Source organism: Protopterus annectens, chromosome 3.part1 (assembly GCF_019279795.1).
Source record: "Protopterus annectens isolate FY-2018-M chromosome 3.part1, PAN1.0, whole genome shotgun sequence".
Classification (NCBI taxonomy): Eukaryota; Metazoa; Chordata; order Ceratodontiformes; family Protopteridae; genus Protopterus; species Protopterus annectens.
Genome location: NC_056732.1, coordinates 1,817,977,390 through 1,817,989,765, shown reverse-complemented (window position 1 = coordinate 1,817,989,765; position 12,376 = coordinate 1,817,977,390). Strand labels below are relative to the sequence as shown.

General features: G+C 43.0%; 1 protein-coding gene across 1 annotated transcript in view; it reads right to left on the bottom strand.

The window, feature by feature from the left end:
- The window catches only part of LOC122798697 (zinc finger protein 260-like), a 112,860-nt gene that overhangs the window by 44,822 nt on the left and 55,662 nt on the right, over positions 1 to 12,376 (bottom strand). Inside the window, exon 3 of the mRNA XM_044067792.1 lies at positions 6,591 to 6,710. Within this exon, the coding sequence (XP_043923727.1) occupies positions 6,591 to 6,710 (120 nt within the window). The remainder of the gene's footprint in view (positions 1 to 6,590; positions 6,711 to 12,376) is intronic.

The window sequence follows — 12,376 nt, the reverse complement described above, 5'->3', positions numbered from 1 at the left end:
TGTCACAGGTGTCACATCATGGGTCACTCGCCGCATGTTTCGGGCCATCATGGAGGCACAGGCACACAATAAACACAACACCAGACAGATGCTCAGGGTCATGGATGGCAGCATAGTCTGACATCTGTGACTGCCTCCACCACGTTGGTAACGCCATAGATCGTTACACTGAAGTATTGGACACAGAGTGGGCTGAGACAGTGTCTGTCTTTGCCCCCACATTGTCTATGCTGGAACATCTGGTTGGGGTAGGGCATCAGGCACATGGACATAGGTCAGCAACACCATCTGCTGAGAGAGCATGTGTCCATGCACACTCACGCTCCCATAGTGGCAGTACCTCCAGCGCTACAGAGGGAAGAGTGCTGTCCAAACCACATGGCAGTCCATGGTCACATGGTCATTGTCGGTCCCATGCCAGACAGGGGCCCAGCAGACAGCAGTCACTGTAAGGTAATAGCACCGGATCCAACCTTGGGCATGGTGGTGCCAGTGCCACTCCTGACAGAGCAGGTTCCCATGTTCATGGTCAGAGACAGTGAACTGTCCACTCTGCCATGTATGGTCCACAGCTGTCCAACATACACATATGCACTAGTCTTGACTGTGTAAACGCACACCATCAAACATCACTGTCGCATGCAGTCACCGACAGACACACACAGCACCTCTCCATGGCACATCTAACCAGAATCCCCTTCCTGACTGACACGCATACTGCCAACTGTATGGCACAACCTCATGCTCTGGCACCCCCACATGACACCCTGTGCATGTAATGATACCTGTGCCATATCCATGCCATCAATGCAGTGATCAATGCAGTGATATGCAAATATGTGTCTGATGCACAGGGTGACTATATTACTTTCAATGTAGCTGTGTAATGCAGTATTATTATGCCATTGCGGGTGTTGTGGGCCACAACAGGTACTGTGTTCTGGCATGTGTCATGATTATACAGCAAAGCTTGAGTATTTTAGGTGCATGATGTTGGACAGGTGGTAGAGTAACAGAATGATAGGTGTATCACAAACCTCTGTATGTTTCTGTTCCAGGGGTTTCAGTGGTTATTCTATGGACAAATGGTGGCAGTACAGTGGCATGGGATGGCACAGCAGCACAGCAGACATATGACATCAGCAAGGTATGGCAGTATTTGTACATGGTTCCCTAGGTGCATACGTGTAGAAGGTCATGTCTGGGACATTGAGGTAGTCAGCATAATGATGCATTCATACTGTGTGAGACTCTCTGCTACCCTTTATACGTGTCACCTGCATTTTCTGACCATACAAACGTAGATGGTGGAAGACATCAGTGATGCCCATATAGGACCTGGAGCTTGTCACAGGATTGTAAAATGCATAACCATTGCACAGAGGTAGCCCATATGGGCATGTCTGTAGTGATACTAGGGGATATATCTGTAATCACACACATAGACACACACACAAACAGAGTTGGCTGATGGAAGAGTAGAACCACTACCTATCTACTATTACACACTATAGCTCACAGTAGTTATCACAATGGGCCACAAAGTTTATCTGATGTGGGCTGTCAGCTACTACACACACACACACACACACACACACACACACACACACACACACACACACACACACACACACACACACACACACACACACACACACAGTTGGCTGTTGTGAGATCAAAACTCCTACCTATCCAGTACACACACTACAGTTGGCAGTACACATTGCATGTAATTACTTGAAATTAGACTGTCAGTCAGTGCCGTTAAGGTGGATGACATCAGCAGGTTTTGTAAAGGAGGCCTGTGTTGAAACCATCCGGTAGTCACAGGGCCTTAAAATGTATAACTACTGCTCTGAGATAGGCATGTCTGTACTGCTGCAAGGGGTGAAATTTACACACACACACACACACACACACACACACACACACACACACACACACACACACACACACACACACACACACACACACACACACACGAGTTGGCTGTTGTGAGATTAGAACCCCTATCTAATTGTACACACTATAGCTGGCAGTACGTACCACACGCCCCACAGAGATTACATGAAATCAGACTGTCAGCTAGTGTTGTTAAGGTGGATGACATCATCAGGCTTTGTAAAGGAGGCCACTGTTGAAGCAAATAGCTAGTTACAGGGCCATAAAATGAATAACCATTCCACAGAGACAGGCCAGATGAGCATGTCTTTTCTGCTGCAGGGGATATACCTATATATACACACACAGGTGCACGTGCACACACACACACACACACACACACACACACACACACACACACACACACACACAGTTGGCTGTTGTGAGATTAGAACCCCTACCTATCTAGTTGTACACACTATAGCTCACAGTACTTACTGCATGCACCACAGGTTAAGTCTGTTGTATTTGTGGATGCAGCCACAGTAGTTGTGGCTTACCAAAAGTGACCTTGTATTACACAGCATGTGTGGTCTGCAGAGTGCTCCATCATGCTCTAGTTGTACACACTACAGCTCACAGTACTTATTGCATGCACCACAGGTTATGTCTGTTGTATTTGTGGATGCAGCCACAGTAGTTGGGGCCTACGCAAAGTGATCTTGTATTACACAGCATGTGTGGTCTGCAGAGAGCTCCATCGTGCTGCTGTTACTGTCTCTAGTGTCATAGGAGTGGAATACCTGTTAATACCCCTGCTATGTGTGTACAGTTCCCAGTATGGCCATGTCTGGCTGGTTGCAGTTTGGTAGGTGGACCATTTGCCATGTGCAATATGGTCTGTCCAAGGCCCATGTTACAACTATTGCACATTACACCACCTGCTCACCGTTGTCTGTTTACACGCTGACACTCCACAGGTGCAGGGTTCTGTGGGTTTGTGCATTATGTCCTTTTACCACCTTGGTCTGTTACCATCAGACAACTGTTGTGATGTGTAGGTGCAGATAACCCCAGCATTGTGCATGTCAGTGGGGACATTCGTACATCCACACGCAGACATATACTGTATATATATATATATATATATATATATATATATATATATATATATATATATATATATATATACACCAGTTCACCAAACTGGTAATATAATAAAAAAATTAAAAAAAACACTGCGGCACCGAGGCATGCTACACTGGGGATAAGGGAATATACCCATTTCCCCACTGAAGTGCAATCTTGGAGTTAGTATATATAAAGTATCAGGGGTGTGGGGGGTGCAGGGGGGGCTTGTTTCCCCTGCAAAACGCCTTTGTGTTTTTTTTTTTGTTTATATTACCGGTTCAGTGAACCCGTATTCACGAAAGTGCACTTTCGTTTAAGTGCACTTTCGCGTAAATGGGGTTGAACTTTTCTTTTTCGAAAGAATGAGCTTTCAACAAAGAAAAGTAGACATATATATATATCTATATATATATATTATATATATATATCTATATATATATATATATATATATATATATATATATATATATATATAGATATATAGATATATATATATTTTATACATATACTCAGACACATACACATGTATATAACAGAGATGTCATCTTATCTTTTGCTGTGTGTGTGTACATTATGTAAATGTGTTATGTAGATATGTGTGGAGAGTCTGCATATCAGTCCACACATTATTTAGCTATATATCTTGTTAATATACACACACACATATATACACACACACACACACACACACACACACACACACACACACACACACACACACATGGATTCACTTCATAACACTGAAAGCTCAAAACACTGAAAAATGAGAAAACTTCATAATATAGAAGACCAAAACACTGAAACTCAAAACACTGAAAACACATATCATACATATACTGAGTTTAAACAACATAAATCTTAGCACTTTCCACCAAGTGTAAGCAGGGAGGCAAGGCCCTCTGCGCCCCACACACCCCCTGATACTTAAATATATCAACTCCAAGATTGCACTTAGTGTGGTGAAGTGCAATCTTGGAGTTAATATATATAAGTAGCAGGGGGTGTGGAGTGTGTGTGTGTGGGGGGGGGGGGGCAAAGTCAAGGAACTCTGGCTTACCAAGTTTGCAGAACAATACAAACTAGGAGCAATCATAGACACCCCCCCCCCCAATATATTAACATTTTACAGGAAGGTCTAACAGATAAATGACTGGTGCCAAATCCACTGCTTAAACCTCAGTGCCAAGAAATGCATAATAGTACCTTTTGGGAAGTCAGCCATCTAGGGAAATTAACTCATTGATAAAACACCCATAAAAGTAGACACAGTAGTCAAAGAAGTGAGAACTCATGTAGGTGGCAATCTGTCATTCAACCAACATGTGTCTTAGCTAATAAGAAAATAATTTTATGTCACTCAACTTATAAGTAGGACGTGGCATCTAAGTCCAGGGAAGTGATCATGCCCTAATACATGTCCATAATCTGACCAGGCACATTCAACAACTTGAACGTCTACAGAGATTACTAAAAAAAAATAACACACCCCAAAGCCTTTTCTCTATACTCGGTTTTCTACACACTGCCGAGGGGCAATTTATGCCTGGCATGTAAGGCATCTTTGGATCCTGCCCTGAAGGACCTTCAGAATATCTACAAAACAAACAGCAACAGATGTAGTAGACCAAAGGACTTAAACTTTACTTGTGATTTAAATAGGATAGGTTGGAGGAATAAGTATGTACTGCAAAGAATTCCCATTCTCTGGAATAGGCTTTCCATTCATGTGAAGCAAATTCTTTCCCTCACCCTATTCAATCGTATTCTGGACCAGTGGATGGGAAAACAGAAATTCTCCCCTGGTCTGACACCTATGTCTCTGATGGACAGAAGCAGTGAGTAAATCAAGTCCTAACTAACATGCACAGCTTAGCATAACCTCTAAGGCAAACAAGCCCATGATATACATTTCAGTTGCATGGCTAGGCTTATTAAGGCCCCAGTGGTTTTAGCTAAGTATAAACCTACGGACCTAAGAAGTTATGAGCATAGTATGACTGTTCTCATCTGCTCCCTTCCAACCTGCAGCACCATACTATGTTCTACAGTACTGCTCAGCAGCCAGCCTTCAGTACCACACCATGTTCTGCAGTACTGCTCATGCCCACCCTTCAATATCACACCATGATCTGTAGTACTGCTCACCCCCAGCCTTCAATATCAGACCATGTTCTGTAGTACTGCTCACCCCCAGCCTTCAGTACCAGACCATGTTCTGCAGTACTGCTCACCCTCAACCTTCAGTATCACACCATGGTCTTCAGTACTGCTCACCACTAGCCTTCACTACCACATCATGTTCTGTAGTACTGCACACCCCCAGCCTTCAGTACCACACCATGTTCTGCAGTACTGCTCACCCCTAGCTTTCAGTACCACACCATGTTCTGCAGTACTACTCACCCCCAGCCTTCAGTACCACACCATGTTCTGTAGTACTGCTCACCACCACTCTTCAGTACCACACCATGTTCTGTAGTACTGCTCACCCCCAGCCTTCAGTACCACACCATGTTCTGTAGTACTGCTCACCCCCAGCCTTCAGTACCACACCATGTTCAGTAGTACCCAGCCTTCAGTATCCATTTATGTTCTGCAGCAGCTCACACCCAGCCTTCAGTACAATAACTGCTCACCCTCAGCCCTCATTACCACACCATGTTCCGTAGTACTACTCACCCCAAGCCTGCAGTACCGCCCCCTGTTCTGCAGTACTGCTCATCCCCAGTACAACACCATGTTCTGTAGTACTGCTCACCCCAGACTTCAGTACTGTACCGTGTTCTGCAGTAATGCTCACCCCCCAGCCTTCAGCACCACACTATGTTCTGCAGTACTGCTCACCCCCAGCCTTCAGTACCACACTATGTTCTGCAGAACAGATCACCTCACCCATCAGTACCACACATGTCCTGCAGTTCTGCTCACCTCCAGCCTTCAGTACCACAACATGTTCTGTAGTTCTGTATTACTGCTCATCCCCAGCCTTCAGTATCACACCATGTTCTGTAGTACGGCTCACTCCCAGGCTTTAGTACCACACCATGTCCTGCAGTTCTGCTCACCTCCAGCCTTCAGTACCACAGCATGTTCTGTAGTTCTGTAGTACTGCTCACCCCCCAGCCTTCAGTACCACATCATGTCCTGCAGTTCTGCTCACCCCCAGCCTTCAGTACCACACCATGTTCTGTAGTTATGTAGTACTGCTCATCCACTGCCTTCATTACCAGGTCACATTCTCAGTACTTTTGTATTTCTCATTCTCAAACCCTCCTATGCCTTTTACCCCAGACACTTTTCATCTATTTTCAGCAGATCTACTCAATTCAGAAATTAAACATTTCAAAAGAGTGCAATAGAAAATGCAGCCTGATGTGCCTGCAAGACTAAACATGTTTCTAGAGCTTTTCAAGTATTTTTTTCATATGTCTGTAAGATTCATGCACATATCTGAAGTGGACATATCTCTATTTTCTGCCTCCTCACAGCTTGTTAATTTACTCTTAGCTGTAAATGGTAAAATAAATAAATAAATAAATAAATAAAATATTTCACTAATTATCTGCATTTCTACTTACTGCCAGTGTTTTCATCTGGAAATTCACTTTTCTGAAACATTTCTCTTCCTGGTTCAGCAGACGGCACCACTCCATCTTTTCTAAACAATAAAAAAAGGTGCTCCACTGGGATATCATACCCTGCAAATCAAAACAATCAAACAATATCGTTAAAAAATCTCCCTCCGGGAATGTTAAGCTTGTTATAGTTTATGCATACATAGCTGGTACACAAAGACAAAAAAAAAAAATGCCAGAACAATGCAATATGTCACCAGGAAGCATTGATAAAGACTATATACCTATGGAGACAAAAGGTCTTCCATTTTACTCCAAATATTGAACCATTGCAGTTGCTCTTGGCATGAAACTCGGTCAGAGTGAAAGGACTGACAACCTGTTTTTGGTGTAAATGTTCCAGAATGACAATGGCAGTCAAACATGATCCAGTTTATATGGTGCCTGAATCAAGAAATTAAGGTAAACAAACACCTAGATAACAAAAAGCTTCAACCAACTCAAGATAATGTAATTAGAGGAAAAACTATCCAGGTAAAGGAAATGCAGTATGCTTTGGTGAGGCACCAAAGATCATGATTTTGATTTTAGAACCACAGACATTTAGCTAATGAACAACTAAGCATTAAGATCATCTCCTTTCGGCTTATCCTGGGTAGGGGTCGCCACAGTGGAACAACGGTCTGCAGAACGATTGGCAGTGGAGTTTTTTGGTGTTGAGTTGGCAGCCCGGTGCCCAACCTTAAATAAACACACACACACACACACACACACACACACACACACACACACACACACACACACACACACACACACACACACACACACACACACACACCGAGCACCAATTTAGTGTCCAATCTACATACAGCATGTCTTGGGATATGGGAGGAAACCTGAGCACCCGGAGGAAACTCCCACGACCACAGGGAGGGCATACAGACTCCGCACAGAAGGCACCCCAGCTGGGAATCGAACCAGAGAACCTCTTGCTGTGAGGTAGCAATGCTAACCACTGCACCACTGCAGCCACCCAAACAACTAAGCATTAACAATGTTCAGTAATGTCCCTTTAAGCATTTGCAGAAGCAGGTGGAACAGTCAAGTAGTCAAGGTTATGACAGCATCCATGATGAACGTACAGTGGGATGAGGAGGCAAGAAGGTATGGAAAATGTGGCACGGTGAGAAAATGTTTTAGTCTAGCCAAGGGGAAATTACACCAAACAACTGTTAGAAAGGGAGCAGAGCGTAGCGGTCACATCTGGTAGTGTTAAAAGAAGGAGACTCAGACAAAAGTAAGAACTGGGTAAAGCAGAAGGTACTCAGTCATTAGAATATTAGGTGAGCAGCAGATGGAACAGAAGGAGTTACCAAAAGTGGAGTCAATCCTAGGGATAATTCCGAACAGGGCATGGTAAGCTGTGGCCAGAGTGGTCACAAACAGTAGACTACATCCACACCAGGTGTCATTTAGGCGCAAATGATTTAGCAAAGGGCACCATGCAGGAGGAAATATAGCAAGTGGAATCCATCAGGGAGTTAGGAAGCACTACAGCCTTATCAAAAGAAGTTAGGAATGAAAGGCAGGAGATGATGGATCAATATACACTCACGGGTGCAGTTTCATTGGAGGAAGAATACAATATTATTGGTGTGAAAAGTGGGGAAATGGCAAAAGGAAGAGAGTAAAGGTTCACTGGTGAAGATATGGGAAAGGGAGGACCTGTACAATTGGGGACAAACTCCATCTCAGTCCTTGGGGGACTCTATGGAACACTGAAAAGGTACACCAGGAGGACTGTGCTTTTAAAATGAGAAGAGAAAGAAAGATGGAAGAAAGCAATACAAATGTAACAGAGAGAAGGGAGAAAGCTAAACAAAACAGAAAACAAAAAACAAAACAAAAAAAAAAAACACAAAAGAGGAATGACAAGTCAAAAGAAGGGAAGGTCAAAGGATGTTGTTATGTAATGTAAGACACTCGAGTCCAAGCTGCAAACAGTAACCGTAGCAGCCAAAGTACATCAACGACGTGCAAAAGACTTGGGACAATATTAAAATGTCTGGGACATGGTGGATTCAAAGTAAAAAATCACTAGAAATGGTGGATGGAGTAAAGAGCTATTTATGTAAGAGAAGAGAGCAGATGCAATGAGTGGAGGGTCAAAGAAGATTAATACAAAAAGGGGAAACAGGAGGAGGTGAAATCTAAAAATTAAACTTCCGGCAATAAAAGAGTGGAAGGAAGAACATAAGTTTGTTTTACAGACCCCCCCAAATGCAACAAAAAAGAAATAAAATTAAACAAGGAAAGCATAAGAGAACATCATATCAGGATGTCAGTGGTAACAATGGGGGAGTTGTATCTTCCTGATCCTAACTAGCACCGGGGAGCAGGATTACTTTCAAATCCTTTCCTTTCCATTAGCAGCTGTCATTTACACATGAAACAGCAAGGATTCCTCAGGGCACTGACACTTTTGACACTTGAAGGACAAGCGTGGTTGGGGGAGGGGCAGTCAGTTCATCTTGAACTACAAAAGGATGCTTTGAACAAAGGCCTGCAGTTTAGCAACTATTTTGGTTGCAGCTCTATAATTCCTTATTATACTGTAAAACAAGTCCTGAGACACACACAAATGAGGGCCATTCAAGAAATAAAAGAAGCAGTCCTGTTTCAGACAGTATATAAGATGACAGTGACTGGTGCTAATCTCATTATATGCATGGGCGCCAGAACCATAGAGCCAGAGGGAGAGGAGCCCCCCCCCCCCCGACTTTTACAGCTGCAAGACCTGTCAGGAAAAAAATGAATGAAGTGGAGTTTTCACTCTAACGTGGATTCATGCATGGAAATTAAACTAACTAAACTAGCTGTTCTTGTTCTCTTATTGTTCTGTGTTACAGTAGTTATGCTGCCACTGTTCTGTTGGTGCTGCCAGAGCCAAAAGTCATGCCAGTAAGGAGAGTTTTGTTCTTTTATTTGTAGGAGTTATGCTGCTCCAGTGTGTGTGTGTGTGTGTGTGTGTGTGTGTGTGTGTGTGTGTGTGTGTGTGTGTGTGTGTGTGTGTGTGTGTGTGTGTATAAAATGCCCCAGTTAGGTATAAAACATGGGCAACCGGTGTTCCACACCAGAGATCAATTCCTCGTTGGTCAGATCTGACCACAAGCTTATCACCCTAGACATCCACATCCCGCCCCCACTCCCAATTAGGGAAACCACCATAAAAAACTTCTCCAAAGCCAACTTCACATTTCTCAAGACAAAAGTGGCAAACTTCATGACACCCATGCAGACGGACAATAGAGGTACAACTGCTGAATCCTACACAAATGCACTTTATAAGCACTTACACAAGTGCATGGATCATGCTATCCCTAACAGAACCAAGATGCTATCCTCCAAAAAAAGGAAGCCAATCTGGTGGTCCTCTGCCATAAACAAACACTACAACAGAAGAAAGAAACTGTTGCAAAAAAGAGTAAAATCCCATGACTGGAGGAACTCCCTGGTCAACCTCAGTAAGAAGCTGAGATCCCTCATAAAATCCTCCAAAGCTAGTTACGAAAACAAAATTGCCACTGACTCTAAAGACAACCACAAAGCATTCAATAGCTATGTCAAGAATCTCAATGGCAACACTCAGATCTGCTCTGAGTTACAGCACAATGGCAGTAAATATACAAAACCAACTGATATTGCCAACATCCTGGCAGATAGGTTCATTGTTCCCCTCTACTCATCACTCATTAGACCCATTATAGAGTACAATGCCCCTTTTGGTATGTACCTCACAAGACATCTACAACAACTGGAAAGGCCACAGAAATACCTCACAAAGGGGATTACTGGCCTCAAACAGATGCCCTAGGCAGACCATCTAAAAAAAACTCCAGCTTTACTCCGTCGCATATCGCCTTCTCAGAGGCGATTTCTGCCTAACATACAAAGCTATGTCAAACCCAGAGCTGTTGGACATGCTCCACTTAAAGAAATCCCAATCCCTCCGAGCTACACGCTCTAGGGACCTAAACCTTGTCACCACAATAAACAGAACATGCTGGTGGGATAGATTCCTGTCCTAGAGACTTCCCATATTCTGGAACAGACATATCTATGACATATCTATGTCAAACAGAGCTCCTCATTAGCACTCTTCAAGAAAAATCTAGATGATTGGATGGGAAATAGGAAATTCACCCCAGGGATCACTTCTGTGGCTCTGCTCGACAGGGGCATAGGAAAAAAAATTTCTTGGGTGGCGAAAGCCAGGGTACCTTTTTGGCTAGGCTTATATAGGCCCCTAGGGCTAATAGCCTAGTACCTACCTATTGACCTATGAACCTGGTGGTTAGTGTTACTCAGGATCAAACAAGAGCCCGAATTCTCTACCCATACCACCACTTGTGATTCAGGGAGTTGAGTCCATAGCTCTCCCCTGTCCAGATTTTCACAGAGTACTGGGCTCATACTTTTGGTCTACTCCTCCTAAAATTTGTGTTTCTCTGGCAAATCAGTGAGAACTGAATTCACTAAATAATGACAACTCTTTAAGTTTCGGTCTTCTTATCTTTCAGGAAACACATGGTAACACAAGATTATACAAGCAATATTTAAAATGTGTACCTGGTGTTGGGCCTTTGCCCCCCCCAAATAAACTTTGTCTTTTTCCAGATTTCTTGTGATGCGAAGGTGAGAGATTTAGTTGATCGTCAGCTAAAAGAGCTTCAGGGGAAGAGAAGTTTAGTTCATATATAGTAAGGGGGGTGTGGGGGGCACAACCCCTCACATTGGGGGTGTGGGGGGGGTCGAAGCCCCCCACCTACTTTGAATGTATATTGTTTTCTGCAAAACAGTTATTCATTGCACTTGTAAGTATCCATCTGTATAGTTTAAAGCATTTACAATATGTGGGGGGCTGTGCCCCCACACCCCCTTACTATATATTCTAACTCCAGAATCGCACTACAGTGGGGAACAGGCCATATATAACTGTCGAAAAAATGAGTTTCAGTGAAATAAGTTGTCAGTGAAATGTGTTTTCAATGAAATGAACTTTCAGTGAATTGGTCTTGCTGATTTGCTTGTCAGTGAAATGAACCTTCAGTGAAATGAAGGTAACCCATATATGGGCGGTGCAGTGGTGCAGTGGTTAATGGTGTCACCTCACTGCAAGAGGTTCTCCAGTTCGATTCTCAGCTGGGGTGCCTTCTGTGTGGAGTTTGCATGTTCTCCCTGTGTTCGCGTGGGTTTCCTCCGGGTACTCCGGTTTCCTCCCACATTCCAAAGACATACATCTGGAGCATTTCTCACCGGGCCTCCGCTGAAAATAGGCTCTGTGGAACCTAGTCATACTTTCCCGGTCAACAAACGTTACATAAATATATTTATATATATATATATATATATATATATATATATATATATATATATATTTATATTTATGTATGTGTGTGTATAAATAAAAATATATATATATATATATATTTATTTAATATTTGTTTACTGGGAAAGTCCAGCTGGGCATAGATCCCATTTCAGTGGAGGCCCAGGGAGAAAAGCTCCACAAAGATTAGTACAACAAATACAGTAAATACAATACACATGTTAATAAAGTACAGTACAGAGTCAAAATGTTAACAAAGTACAGTACAGAGTCAAAATGTTAATAAAGTACAGTACAGAGTCAAAATGTTAATAAAGTACAGTACAGAGTCAAAATGTTAATAAAGTACAGTACAGAGTCAAAATGTTAATAAGGTACAGTACAGAGTCAAAATGTTAAT